Source organism: Cololabis saira, chromosome 5 (assembly GCF_033807715.1).
Source record: "Cololabis saira isolate AMF1-May2022 chromosome 5, fColSai1.1, whole genome shotgun sequence".
In the NCBI taxonomy this organism is placed as follows: domain Eukaryota; kingdom Metazoa; phylum Chordata; class Actinopteri; order Beloniformes; family Belonidae; genus Cololabis; species Cololabis saira.
Window position 1 is genome coordinate 6729441 of NC_084591.1, and position 14990 is coordinate 6744430.

Genomic DNA, 14990 nt, shown 5'->3' on the forward strand with positions numbered 1-14990 from the left:
AGTTCATTTATTTCAATAATTCAACTTAAAAGGTGAAACTTATATATTACCTAGTCTTATTACATGCAAAGTTAGATATGTTAAACCTTTATTTGTTATACTTTTGATGATGGAGTTGTTTATTAATTTCATAAAATATTCTAATTTATTTTTTATTTGGGGTTTTCATAAACTGTGAGCCATGATCACCAAAATTATAACAAATAAAGGCTTGAAATATCTCACTTTGAATGTAGTGGGAAATATTTGTTTCACCTAAGTTGAATTTACTACGAATTATGTTTTGCAATATATTCACATTTTCCAACCTTCACCTGTATATTATGACATGAATAAATAAGAGCATAATATGTGTCTGTATTGGTTCAATACGGAACGCAACTTTTAATTTCCAATTACGGAACAATTCCGTATTTTAAGGGACGGGTGGCGACCCTGGTCTTGGCGTACAGATTGATGTCATCCATGTAAGGAAGCTGTCTGATTGCTCTCCTTGTACACGTAGCCTCTTTGTGATGATCTTGCCGAGGGGGTTCACGCCTGAACTCAAAGCATTGGGAGCAGAGAATCTCCTTGGTACGCACCGTTACTTGATAGTAACTTGTGCAAATGGGTTTGATTTGGTCTCAAGAGTTATCTTCTGCATTTCAAATCGAGTTACTGGCAGTGGCGATGCTTCTCAGCGTTGTAGCATTTCAGGTATTCAAGTATCTGTGTGTAGTACAGACTTGCAGGTTTGTTTTTAGCCCTCGGTGCAGTCGGTGCACCGCTTGGCCCGAGTGGCTGTTCTGTCGTTCTGTTCTGTTGCTCGGCTCCTCTGGCGTCACCGTCACGTGTTTCTGTGTTTCTGTGTTTCTGTGTTTCTGTGTACCTGCTGTTTACTTCATTTTTAGACTAGACGAGGTCTGACGGATCTGCAGTACATGACCCCGAAGAAGCTGTATAGGTAAAAACGTGGGCCATATGTTACCATGACAACCATGGAGGCAAAGATGATTACTTCTACTGATAATCTACAAATAAATAAACTATACATCAGAACTTGTTCATTCTTTCATTCATTCAGTTTCCATGCTTACTTCAACCCTGTTGGACTTGATCAGCGAGCTTTTTAGAGCTCGCTTCATAATAAACCCCCTTAGTAAAGCCGGGCATACACTGTGCGATATTTCAAATCGTTTGATTCAGCCCCATCTCACACTGCACAACTAGATCACTGAGTTCAAAAGTTCACAGCCCACGATTTATGGTCTCACACTGTGCGACCCGAAGCTCTGATGCGTCTGCTCACACTATACGATCATAATCCTCACGTTGGACCTCTGTGTACTGGAACTCGAGGCCGGTTTTGGGGCAGGGGTGGGCTGTGTCCACCCAAACGTGCGTCCTGCCCACCCGATCAAAGGTTATGGGGATCCTTTATTTTTTTATCATTTTATTTTTTATATAAAAAAAATAAATACATAAAAATAAATATAAATAAAAATATTTAAAAAATCCCAAAATATCTACCGTTTCTGATTGGGTGGGCACTGCGCATCATTTTTAGACACAACAATGAACGCACACCGCAAAAGTTGTGTCTCTGCGGAGGGACCCGACATCCCAGCAAAATGAGAAACAGAGAAGTTCAGAACACTAAAGGCTGATTTATGGTTCCGCGTTACACCAACGCAGACCTACGGCGTAGGGTACGCGGCGACGCGCACCGTACGTGTAAATGCAGTGTTTTTTTCTGCTATTAAAACGTGATTTGTAATGTGAATTTGCAACACTTAAACTACAAATAATAGTTTTTGACGTGACATCAGAGATTGCGCATGCTCTCTGTGAAAGGATGAGGCAAATCGGGTCGTAGCTGCTTCAACTGTGCGATTCCTTCACGAGGAGCGACCAGGATTTCAAACACGCTTGATTTTCTTGCAAGCTCACGATTTGTGATCGGGAGTTCGTCGTGAGGTGTTAATCTCTCGTCGTTACCCCACGTACAGTATACTGCACGAGGCACGAGAAACGATTGGGTCAAAATCTGTCCCGATCCAAAAAATCGTCTCAAAACGAGCCGATAATCGCACAGTGTCTGCCCGGCTTAAGTCTGTTTTAATATGTCCCAGTATATAAAACCGTTGAGCAGAAAGATAATGCCCTTTCACGTGAGTCATATTTAAACACATTTTCTTATTGAGTTTCACAATTTAACCATAAAATGCGTCTCTGCTATTTCTCAGTTGCTGCTTTGTTGTTGTTTTTAACTGGTTGTCTCTCTCCTTGACAGTAGAGCCAAACCACAGATGCCAAGTAGAGCCCAAAACAGGCAAGAAAATCAAAATGGTAGGCCACGGCTAAAAATACCACCAATAAAGTGGTGCATAACAATGTTTTCATAATATTGCTGCAGGACAAAGTGTTTTTCCACCATGCAGCGTTTTGGCTGCAGGGTCTGCTGGACGCAGCAGGGACTGCTGGAGCAGCGGCTGCTTCAGCAGCGGCGGCTCCAGCAGCAGCAGCTCCAGCGACGGCCGTCACGTCCTCGCGGGTCTCCTGAGGGCTGCACGAGGGCCGGTCTTCATCCAGGGACTCGGAGATACGAGGCATGGATGCCGGCGGCGGCTTGCTTCTGCTTATGGAGGGCCGTTTGCTCCCAGAGAAAGCTGCGTCTCTGCTCCGCGCCTTTTGGGCGGACGTGCCGGCGGCCCTCAGGCAGTGCATGTACAGCTCCACCTCGTCGTCCGAGTCGGACTCGGCCGAGGAGCTGTCGTGTCCCGGGAGGTCGCCCTCGGGTTCGTTCGTCGCGACGCCCTCCGAGCTCTGGAAACCGTCCTCCGTGTACCGATCTGGGGCCGACGAACTGCCTTCGACCTCGCTTTGAGCAGCGTCTGACTCGTCTTTAAACGACCCAGCTCGGTCTTCTCTGTCCTCGACGGCCACGCACGAGTCCCCAACCACGATATCATCACCCTCATCCGCCTCATCGTCACGCTTTCCCTCCGTCTGATCTGAATTCTGCTCCTCTCCGTCCTTCGCCTTCGCCTGGCTCTGTCGCTCTACACCAGAGTTCAGATTTACTCTCATTTTTTCCTCCTCTTCCATCCTCCCCTCCTCTTCAACACCGGTGATTTGTATCTCCATAAACGACTCTGCCTCCCCTGGTCCCTCCGTCTTCTCTACAACTCTGTCTTCTGCTCCATCTGTATTTTCCACCTTTATGACTTCAGGCTTCATGACTTTTGGAGCTTCTGTCTCTTCACTTTCGTCCTCCCTTGTCCAATCCTTGTCCTCCAACGCCACATCATTGTCCACCTCTTCATGTTTCACATCTGCAGCTATCATGTCCTCCTCAACATCCTCTACGGTTTCTTCTTCTTCGTTTTCTTCCCCTGACGCTGCTCCATTTGAATTTATAATCTCAGGCTCCTCTTTATTTGTTAATACATCATTTTCCTCTTCCTCAACCATCATTTCCCAGTTTTTCACCTCGTTAATGTCTGCTAAATAGAGATCCTCATCCTCCTTTGAGACACCAGCTTCCACCTCATGGTGCTCCATCTCCTCCGACGCGTCAGCAGGATGTCGTTTTCTCGTCACAGCTTCAGATTCTTCACGGCCGATCTGAATTTCACCTCCTACGTCACAGGTTTCCTGAGTTTCCGGAGAGTATTCAGGCATTACGACATCATTACTGTTTGTAGCTGGATCATCGCTTTGATTCAGCTCGTCCGTCACCTCCAGCAGCGTCTCCTCCTCCTCCTTTGTGCTGTTTTCTAACGCGGTCTCAGTCTCACCGCGGTCCCGGTCTGGGTTCACCTCTTCCCCGCTGTCGCTAAAATGCTCCGACACAGTCAGAGAAGGTTTGACGACAGCTTGAATTCCACTCTGTGCATGATTCTCATCATTGTTAGTTACAGTCTGTGGTTGAGATTTAGCTGTGGTTTGGCCGGGGGGGTCAAAGGTCAGATCTTCCTTCCATGCGTTTCCCTGCAGGTGAAGACCGTCGTCGGTTACTTGTGGATTTAACCAATCTGTATGTGATGAAACATCTTCTCTGTTGAGACGTCCTGGAAGAGCTCGAGGACTTTGAGGTGAATTAAAACCTGCAGGATCCAGAACGTTATTCATCGCCACGCTCGTCTCTTCTTCCTCAGAGGAGGGATTGTCCAGCGTGACCTCCAGATGTTTGTGGTTTAATTCCCGATCGGAGGTCTTATCGCTCTGGACGTCGTTACTTTTTCTTCCGGTGTCGGCTGAAACACGGCGTCCGGCCCGTCTCCTCTCAGAGGGATGAGGGTTTTCCTCGTCACGGGCGTTGGGACTCTCCCCTCCCAGTTTCCCAGACACCTGACGGTACAGCGGCGCCACCACCGTCCCGAATGTGAAGCTGCCGGTCTGGCCGGCCGGGCCTTCGGCCCCCGCCGCCTCCGAGCGCTCGCTGCTTTCATAACTCACGTCTGGATTCTCATCCTCACTCCGTGCCACAGGTGATGTGATGTTTTGCTTTTCTGCAGAGCGATCAGCTGAATGGAGCGGCATGTCTTGGATTTGAACTTCCACTAATCCGACCGGCTCAGATGTCTCGGGCTCCGTGCTACACGTGTCGTCATGTGCATGTTCCTCCCCTGGTTTTCCCTCCTGAGTCGGCTGTTTTATTTCTGCGGGCGTTTCATTTCTGCCTGCGTCATTTTCTCCTCCATCTCTCTGAGCAAAGTGATCCTTCACTTTGGAGATCCGTGCAGCTTTCCTGCGCCGTCTTCGGCTGCTGTTCTGCTTCTCCTCCACCTGCCCGTCAACAACAGGGAGAGATTATTGCTCTGGTATGTCGTTTATTCATGAAGCTCAGGTATAATAAAAAATTAAAAAAATATTAAAAAATGCAACTTCATGATTTTTAGTAACAAAAACAAAACATTTCCCAAAGAAAAACCTAGAATTCTAATCAATAGCTCTGAAATTTGCCAGGTTACTCATACCAAATTCTTGGGTGTCACTGTATGCATGAAATCTATGAAGATGTTTGGTATTTTGAGAAAAGTTTGTCCTTTTGTTCTTCCTTCCTCTCATTTAACTCTCTATTCTAGTTTAATCTTCCCTCATCTTAATTACTGCAACATTGTTTGGGCTTCGACACATCCAACATATATTAATAAATTACTGATAATTCAAAAAAGGTTTCTCAGAATGATATCACATGCAAACAAATATGAGCGTCTGCTCCCCTTTTCATTAATTATTCATTATTATCAGTCAATAAAATTAACATTTTTAAAACATATTTATTTATGTTCAAATTTAAAAATTATATACAAGATCTTCCTTCTTTTTTTCATAATTTCTTTTTTGTCAATTCCGATATTCATTCTTATGCCACAAGGCACAAAGATGATTTTAATTTACCGTTTTGTAGAACATGGAAACATCAATCTTTCATCACTTTCAGAGGCCCCCACTTGTGGAATTCACTCAATACATCTCTTAAATCATCACCATCCTTGCCAATATTCAAAAAACATTTAAAGAACTTTCTTATTGTTTCATCTTTGTAGTGTTCATTATTTGATCTGAGTTACATTTTCTTGTGTTTTTTTGTTTTTTTTCACTCCCCCTTGTGTAGCTTTTGTTTTGTTTTTTATTCATATATGGAAAGGATTCTATAGAAGCCACCAGGCTTCTTCCTTTCCTTGCATGTTATTTCATTGTTTTTCATATTGCTAAATAAATAAACTAAACTAAACTAAACTAATATTCATAATGCTCAAGTATATTTATAATGCTGAGGTATAATATTGCAATGAAGTGCTGTACTATTTTTATAAGGTAATAACAGGTATAATTTTTTTGATAAAGTATTAAAGCTTGCTGTTATATTCTTTTTCATATTTTTATTTTCAAGCAAAATTGAAATAGAAACAAGGGGTAGGACCTCATAAGTTTTTTACTTCCTCCTACTCCTTTTCGGGCATAAAGGTTTATTTCCCTTTGATTTTGTTTAATGACTGTTTATAAATATTCTTTTTTTTGTTGTTTTGTGTACAGGACTGTCTCAGAAAATTAGAATATTGTGATTTTCTGTAATGCAATTGCAAAAACAAAAATGTCATACATTCTGGATTCATTACAAATCAACTGAAATATTGCAAGCCTTTTATTATTTTAATATTGCTGATCATGGCTTACAGCTTAAGAAAACTCAAATATCCTATCTCAAAAATTAGAATATTCTGCAAATCTTAATCTTAAACTGTAAACCATAATCAGCAATATTAAAATAAAAAAAAGCTTGCAATATTTCAGTTGATTTGTAATGAATCCAGAATGTATGACATTTTTGTTTTTTTAATTGCATTACAGAAAATAAAGAACTTTATCACAATATTCTAATTTTCTGAGACAGTCCTGTAATTGTTTTTTTTTATGTATGCTCGAAATAAAGATTTCAATCGATCAATCAATTATTTTATTATTCGGCGTGGTCACACAACAGTCACGGTGTGATAAGAGAAGCGATTTGTGACATTTAAAGCTGCATGTGACACAATGAGACGTCAGGACGGCTCGCTTGGCAACAGGTGCAGCAGAATCTGAGCGGGTGAGGAAGTGCAAACAGCAGGCGAGCAGCGAACACGCAGACTGCATTATGTTACACCGGAGACGCTTAAGCTCCAATCATGTGACATTCTTGAGGAAAGTGCAGCGGGGTTCGCGTCACATTTTCGGTTCCTCATGTGTCTTCCTCTCAAGACTTATAACTTGTTCAACCTGTCCGGGCAAGTTTCAGAATAGCTTTAAACACCAACAGTTTGTGGATGAATTTGAAATATGAGCACCAATATTATCCAGTTATTTAGAAAGACTTTCAAAAACATTTCTTGAGACATTACAAAATGACTATAAGCCGCTACTTTTTTCATTGGTTTTCAACCATGCAGCTTATACAAAGGTGCAGCTATTCTGTGGATTTTTCTTCCCACGCTCGGGGCGCTCTAAACATAATTAGAATCAAAACTAAGACAAAATAAATGCAAAGAAGAATACGCTACTTCTTCTTTAGCAGATAGAAGTAGAAGCAGATTTCAAACAGATAAATAGATAAATAAATACCGGTTATTTTCTCTTGGTTCTGTCCCGTTTTAATCAGCAAAGTTGCTGCCGTGTTAAAAGACACTGTTAGGAAAGGATCTATTTAGGTACAAACATGTACATCATTTACAGTTCAAAATCCTTCTGTACATGTAGTAAATATCTAATCTAACAACATAAATATATGCGGCTTGCATATATATTTTTTTTAAATAGGTGCGGCTTGTATGCAGGTGCGGCTTATATTCCAGAAAATACTGTAAATAATGATTTATAGCAAGTAAAATACATTTTTCTTGTTGCTAAGTGCAGTAAAATGTTGCAACCTATAGTGCTGCAATACCAGGATAGGTAACACTTTACAATAAGGGTCCCTTAATTAACGTTAGTTAATGCATTATTAAGCATTAATTAACAGTTTAATAATAGTTAAATAACCATTATTATGTATTACTTAACATGAATTAGCATATTAGTTAATGCATTAATAAACAGTTAATTAATGTCATTAATGTCATTAATGTTAATTAATACATTAGTAAGCATTAATAAACATTATGTATTTATTTATCCTTATGTATGCATTACTTAGTATTAATTAATACATTAGTTAATATATAAGTAACACGTTAATAATGCCCCTAGTAATCATTTACTAATGCTGTTTATTTAGAGTGAATAAGCATTAAGTAACAGCTACCTAATACATCTACTAATCATTCAAAAAAATGCAATTAAATAATGATTTATAGCAAGTAAAATACATTTGTACACTAAATCCAGTCAAGTTTTACACATGAACACCATTTTTCTTGTTGCTAAGTGCAGTAAAATGTTGCAACCTATAGTGCTGCAATACCAGGATATCCACTAAATAAACTCCACAAATGCATAAACTGGTGGGAAATGGGGACTCAACGTGAGGAGCGGCAGGACAAAGAGTTAAATGACAACGGACCAGCAGGGGAGAAATGAGAGACAACAGGACGTCACTCACCAGGGAAAGTGATGTAGAAACAAAACAACAAATGAAGCTAAATAAAAAACTAAACTGCAGACCTAATATGAAGAAGTGGACAAGCCTTCGGGGATATCAGCTTCGGGTTCTCTAAAGAGGACTTTTTGAAGCCTATTTTGTTGGGTGACATTATCTAACCGTTCCGGTTAATCCGAAACAGAATTGATGGGCAGGATGAGCACGCTGAGCAACAGAGTGCAACCGATCTGATTGTACCTAATTCAACGTTCATTCTGATCCAATCTGTCCTCTACAGCAGTGGTTCCCAACCTTTTTTCCTTGTTTCCCCCCTACTTGTGTCTAAGACCAGCCGGGCCCCCCGACCCGTACGTACTAGCAGCAAAAGAGTAAAGTGATTCGTTACAAATCTTTAATTGAAAAAATGAACATTAATTATGTTTTTGTGTCCGCTATCTCCAAGTTAGAAACTATATCAAGGAGAACTGGACACACTTTATTGCTACTCCCATCACCCATCCCTTCCTTGAGACCCTTCTTCTCCCCCCGGACTCCAAAAAGTTGATGTCCAAATTTGTAAGTTGCTTTACTAATCCGGTCTCTTCCGATTTTATCAGGGAAGCTTGGGCCAAAGATTTAAACTCTGAAATATCAGCAGAACTTTGGGAGGAAGCACTGTCTCAGATACACTGTTGTTCTATTAACTCACGCTACAGGTTAATTCAGTATAAAGTACTTCACAGATTGCATTACTCCAAAACAAAACTAAATCATATTTTCCCATCTGTGTCTCCTATGTGTGATAAGTGTCATGTTGCCGAGGGTTCACTAGCGCATCTGTTTTGGTTTTGTCCTAAATTGTACAATTTTTGGTTAGCCATATTTGACCTGCTGTCAAAGGCTTACTCTGGACTCATTCAGCCCAACCAGGAACTGGCCATCTTTGGATGCTCCACTGAGACGTCTGTTCTACCACAGGAAACACAGCTTGCTCTGCAACTTGGGATGGTCGTGGCTAAAAAGTGCATTTTATTGAACTGGAAGTCTGCCACCCCACCCACCTATACCCAATGGCTCACTGAAATGCTGTCAGCTATTCAGATGGAGAGACTGCGCTTGCATGGCTCGGACAGGCCAAAGAGATTTGAGAGAGTCTGGGGTCCTTTTCTGGCTCAGTGCGGGACATGATATCTAACTCTTTTCCACTCGCAATAGACCTGTTTGGTTGTGTGTTTTCTCTGTGGTCACTTGTCTGGCAGCCCCCTTTTTATTTGGTTATTTTTATTTTGTTATTAATTTTTTTTTCGTTTTTTCTTCTTCCTATTTTGATTTTTGTTGTTTGCTTTCATGTTGTGGTTTGTTCCTTGGGTAAAATGTTAAAAACTATAAATAAAATATTGGCCTTGGAAGTGAAAACAGGACGGCACCCGGACCTTCCTTAGCCAGGCCGGCTGAGGGGTCGACTCTACGCCGCAGCCTCAATCAAGACTGGTTGTTTGGACCCTGCAGAGCTCCGGACCCTGCAGACGTCTGGGTGAAGGGTGACCTGTCGACTGTTGGCTAGCAGACCAGTTATGGCACTTCTCGACTAGTACCTACTCAGCTCAACCTGGCTCGGCTCGCCTCCACTCGGTTTGGTTCTTTCCCACTAGGGGTCTAACGTGCCGAGTAGATACTTTTCTGTAACTTTTCTGCCGAGGTTCTAAGCTGCTGAGTCGGCTGTATCTGACATCATCACACTACATGCCAGCGATTGGTCGGGGGGTTGGAGTCAGACGTCTGAGTCAGGATGTGACATCAGAGAAAGAGACTCTGACGGAGCTTCTTGTTCATTTTATTCAACCAGCAAAAGTCTGTTTGGTGATTCAACTCTGAGGTGCAGATGTTCATTAACCTGGTGCTGAGGAGAGAATTAAAAAGGGATATGGACGGGCGATAAGGAACGACCAGATCTACCAGGAGCTCTGTCACTTCATAGCTGCTCGCGGCTCCAGCTGACTTTTCAGCAGCACCGAGACGAACAAAAAAATTAAAAAAGCGTTGCCGCTTGAAGCTTCTCTCACTCTCATTTTTTAACTTGATATCGAACACAAACCACAGACCCAGCAGCACATCTATCATCTCCTCCAGGTTCTACATCTTTAGTGTTGTTGTCTTCTCCGTTAGATCACACAATATACGTCACAGCAGCTTCTCTCCAACCTCCTACTTTTGCTCCTGGTGCTGAATTGTTATGGAAAAGGAAACTAGGCTGAGTTGGGTCGAGCTGAGATGAGTAGAGCCGAGTAGCTACTAGTGGAAAATTGCCATGAGTCAACTTGGAAGAGTTCAGGCCAACCCGAAAGGTTGGTCAATGAGCTAAAGGTTAATGAGCTAGAGGTTGTTTAACCAGCTGTCGTCCAATTAGCCCTAGCTAGCAGGGTTTTTGTCAGAGCTGAACATTTCTGCAGCTCTGCTCAGCTGAACTTCATCCCTGGACTCTCCCAGCGTTGTTCCACTGGTCTGTTTATACAATTAATAATAATTAGCCAAAGTGGCAATTAACTGTTTGACACCACAGAACGATACAGCTGTCTTTCTATGAACTTTTATCCTAAATATGATTAAATATTTTGCTTTACATAATTTTATTTGATGAGGTCATATCGTGCACCAGGTTCAATAACGATTGACTTGCTTTTGGAGCCAAACCTTAGTGGTCATTTGAAGACTTTGGGACTTTGTTGATGGTAAGAGATTATCATGCTAGATGTGGCTAATGGGTTCAAAATTTAACGAAGTAGAGAATAATCCAAAGATCGGGACACGAAAGTTTTGTTTTTGCATTTCTGAGAGTTTCGTCTGCAAATCTGAATCCGTTATTTGTGATCCCAAATCTTTTACAAGCCCATTTTTCGGTAACCCTTTCTTTTACAGTACAGTAATAACCAGGTAATACCATGGTAATTACACTGTAATTACCTAGTAGTACCTTGTATTTACAAGGTAATTACATGGTAACTACGGGGTAATTTACCCAGTAAGTACTAGGTAATTATTAAGTATTTTCTTGTAAACATCTAAACCAGGGGTCGGCAACCCAAAATGTTGAAAGAGCCATATTGGACCAAAAACACAAAAAACAAATATGTCTGGAGTCGCAAAAAATCAAAAGTCTTGTCTTAGAATGAAGGCAAAGGGTGAAAGGCGAAATGTCAAGAAAAAAGTCGAAATGACGAGAAAAAAAGTCGAAATGTCGAGAAAAAAGTTGAAATGTTGAGAAAAAAGTCGAAATGTCGAGAAAAAAGTCAAAATTTCAAGAAAAACATTCGAAATGTCAAAATTAATGCTGAAGTACAATCTTGAGAAAAAAGTCGAAATGTCGCGAAAAAAGTTGAAATGTCGAGAAAAAAGTCAAAATTTCGAGAAAAAAGTCAAAATGTTGAGAACAACTCGAAATGTCGAGGAAATAGTCAGAATTTCGTGAAAAAAGTCGAAATGTCGAGATTAAAAAGGAAAGGAAAAAGGAAAAAAAAGAGAGAAAAAAAGGATCAAACATTTTTGAAAAAGTTCCAGGAGCCACTAGGGCAGCGCTAAAGAGCCGCATGCGGCTCTAGAGCCGCGGGTTGCCGACCCGTGATCTAAACATCTAAATCATCTAAACATTACTAGGTAATTACAAAGACATTAGATGCGAACTATGAGGGAAATTACAGGTATTTACTAGGTTAATATTGGTAACTACCAGTCAATTTACCATGTAATTACTCTGAAATTACATGAATTATTTCTAAGTAAGTACTAAGTATTTTTCTGCAAACTACAAGGAAATTATAACCTATATTTGAGGTAGTTATCAGCTAATTACACTTCAATGACCATGTAGTTACCTTGTATTTACTATACATTTCATGGATAACTACCGGGTATTTACCCATTCATTATTGATTCATGTATTTTATCAGTGGATTGGTGCATGTACCCCCGAGGGGTGTAAATGACTCTATTGACCTTGTAATTAACCTGATAGTTACCATGTTTTACCTGGCAATTGGCAGGTACTTACCTTGTAGTTACTTGCCCAATAATTCTATTTCCTATGTATTTACCCAATAAGTACAGAAATTTTTACCTGGCTTTTACTCAGTAATTCAAGTGAAACTGGACTGTAAAAGAAAGCGTGTGTTGTTTCCATAATATTACCTGCTACTTCCTCATTCAGTACAGAAATAATTACCTGATATTTACCCATTAATTGAAGTTAAACTGGACTGTAAAAGAAAGCGTGTGTGTGATATAAAATAGCATATGATCATAATGAACATGAATACCCTTGGGTTTTAATCCCAAACTCACGGCCGTGGTTGAGGAAAACTCACCAGGGATTTCTGCTGCCGTTGCTCCGATGCTTCTGGCTGACCGGCAGAGCTTTGCTGAGCTTTCCTCGTATCCACTTCCAGTCCCACGTTAGACTCATCTGCAGAAGAGGACACTATTTAATTATGCTGCTAAAATAAAGATATTTGGTAAATTGTTCACAATTTGATGTTTTTTCTCAAACTTCCACTTCAGCAACATAAAGATTCACCTGTTGACATATTATCCTGCGATGAAGCGTCGTCAGCAGTGGAGAAGTTCTGGCTGTGAATCAATCAGGTTCAGATACGTTAGAGGTGATAATCATGAAAAGGGTTTTAAAAAACACGTAATAATCAGAGAAAAAGATGTATTTATCTTTCATACTTGACTGTCATTCGCAGTGTTGGGTGTACAAAGTAACGCGTTACTGTAACGAGATTACATTCGCCAGTAACGCTGTAATGTATCGCATTACAGTTGTTCAACCGCTCAACCTCTGCTGGACTTCTTTTCACTCCCACCTCACACCTTAGCAGCATGGGTGCCCGAGCTTTCAGTTGTACGGCACTCAGACTCTGGAACTCCCTCCCCCCATACATAAGACAAATAGACTCCATCACCACATTCAAAACACAACTCAAGACTCACCTGTTTAAACTTGCCCATTCACTTTGACCGGTCACCACACACTACCTCCCACCATACTGTTCTGTTATCTGTACTGTTGCTCCTTGATTGTATGTATTGTGTATGTGTGTATGTATTATAATTTCTACTTTATTATTATTGTATTTCCTTTATTGTATTGTTTTGTTTTTATTCTGTAAGGTGACCTTGGGTGACATGAAAGGCGCCGTTAAATAAAATGAATTATTATTATTATTATTATTATAGTTGTAATTTGGGCAATCACATTATAGTTACTCTAAGACAAAAAACATTACGTTACTTTAGTTACTTTAAGCTTTTCAGCTACATGTAGAACATGGAGAACAGAAAAGAAAATCAAACTTGCCTTTCATGCGTCTTCACGCGTTGCGCAACACTTGTCTGACTTGACGTGATTTTACGTGATTTTACGAATACACATTTGTGCTGATCATGGTTTACAGTTTAAGATTAAGATTCCCAGAATATTTTAATTTTTTGAGATAGGATATTTGAGTTTTCTTAAGCTGTAAGCCATGATCAGCAATATTAAAATAATAAAAGGCTTGCAATATTTCAGTTGATTTGTAATGAATCCACAATGTATGACATTTTTGTTTTTGTAATTGCATTACAGAAAATCACAATATTCTAATTTTCTGAGACAGTCCTGTATATGTTGTTCATTGGCAATCGAGTTAGTTATGGTGCAGCTCAGGTGATATTGCGGAGTAATCCAAAAGTAATTTAGCTAGTAATGTAACTAGTTACTTTCAGCAACCAGTAACTAAGTAGTGTAAGGGATTACTTTTTAAAAAAGTAACTAGTAATATGTAATTAAGGAAGGGTGGTATGGAATAAAAAAATTATCACAATAATTTCTGGCATTTATCCCGAAAACGATAAAAATGACGATAAAAAAAAAACAATTCAACTCCACTTTTGTAACTATAAATCTATCACCACATTCAGTCTTTGGAGCCAAAACACTGCTCTAAAAGATACTAAATACTACTAAACTACACCAATGGGAATTTATTGTTCTTTCTTTCTTTCTTTCTTTCTTTCTTTCTTTCTTTCTTTCTTTCTTTCTTTCTTTCTTTCTTTCTTTCTCCTTCCTTTTTTTCTTCCTTCCTTTTTTCTTCCTTACTTTTTTTCTTCCTTCCATCCTTCCATCCTTCCTTCCTTCCTTCCTTCCTTCCTTCCTTCCTTCCTTCCTTCCTTCCTTCCTTCCTTCCTTCCTTCCTTCCTTCCTTCCTTCCTTCCATCCTTCCTTCCTTCCTTCGATCCTTCCTCCTTCCTTTTTTTTCTTTCTTCCTTCCTTTTTTTCTTCCTTCCTTCCTTCCTTCCTTCCTTCCTTCCTTTTTTTCTTCCTTCCTTTTTTCCTTCCTTCCTTCCTTCCTTCCTTCCTTCCTTCATTCCTTCCACCCTTCCTTCCTTCCTTCCTTCCTTCCTTCCTTCCTTCCTTCCATCCTTCCTTCCTTCCTTCCTTCCTTCGATCCTTCCTCCTTCCTTTTTTTTCTTTCTTCCTTCCTTTTTTTCTTCCTTCCTTCCTTCCTTCCTTCCTTCCTTCCTTCCTTCCTTCCTTCCTTCCTTCCTTCCTTCCTTCCTTCCTTCCTTCCTTCCTTCCTTCCACCCTTCCTTCCTTCCTTCCTTCCTTCCTTCCTTCCTTCCTTCCTTCCTTCCTTCCATCCTTCCTTCCTTCCTTCCTTCCTTCGATCCTTCCTCCTTCCTTTTTTTTCTTTCTTCCTTCCTTTTTTTCTTTCTTCCTTCCTTCCTTCCTTCCTTCCACCTTCCTTCCTTTTTTTCTTCCTTCCTTTTTTTCTTCCTTCCTTCCTTCCTTCCTTCCTTCCTTCCTTCCTTCCTTCCTTCCTTCCATCCATCCATCCATCCATCCATCCATCCTTCCTTCCTTCCTTCCTTCCTTCCTTCCTTCCTTCCTTCCTTCCTTCCTTCC

General features: G+C 40.5%; 1 protein-coding gene across 1 annotated transcript in view; it reads right to left on the reverse strand.

Moving 5' to 3' along the window:
- LOC133443702 (protein phosphatase 1 regulatory subunit 3A-like) overlaps nt 1–14990 on the reverse strand; it is a 16394-nt gene continuing 1404 nt past the window's right edge. Inside the window, exons 2-4 of the mRNA XM_061720845.1 lie at nt 12615–12667; nt 12406–12503; nt 1–4773 (exon numbers count right to left, since the gene is read on the reverse strand). Of these exons, the coding sequence (XP_061576829.1) occupies nt 2218–4773; nt 12406–12503; nt 12615–12667 (2707 nt within the window). The 3' untranslated portion in view covers nt 1–2217. The remainder of the gene's footprint in view (nt 4774–12405; nt 12504–12614; nt 12668–14990) is intronic.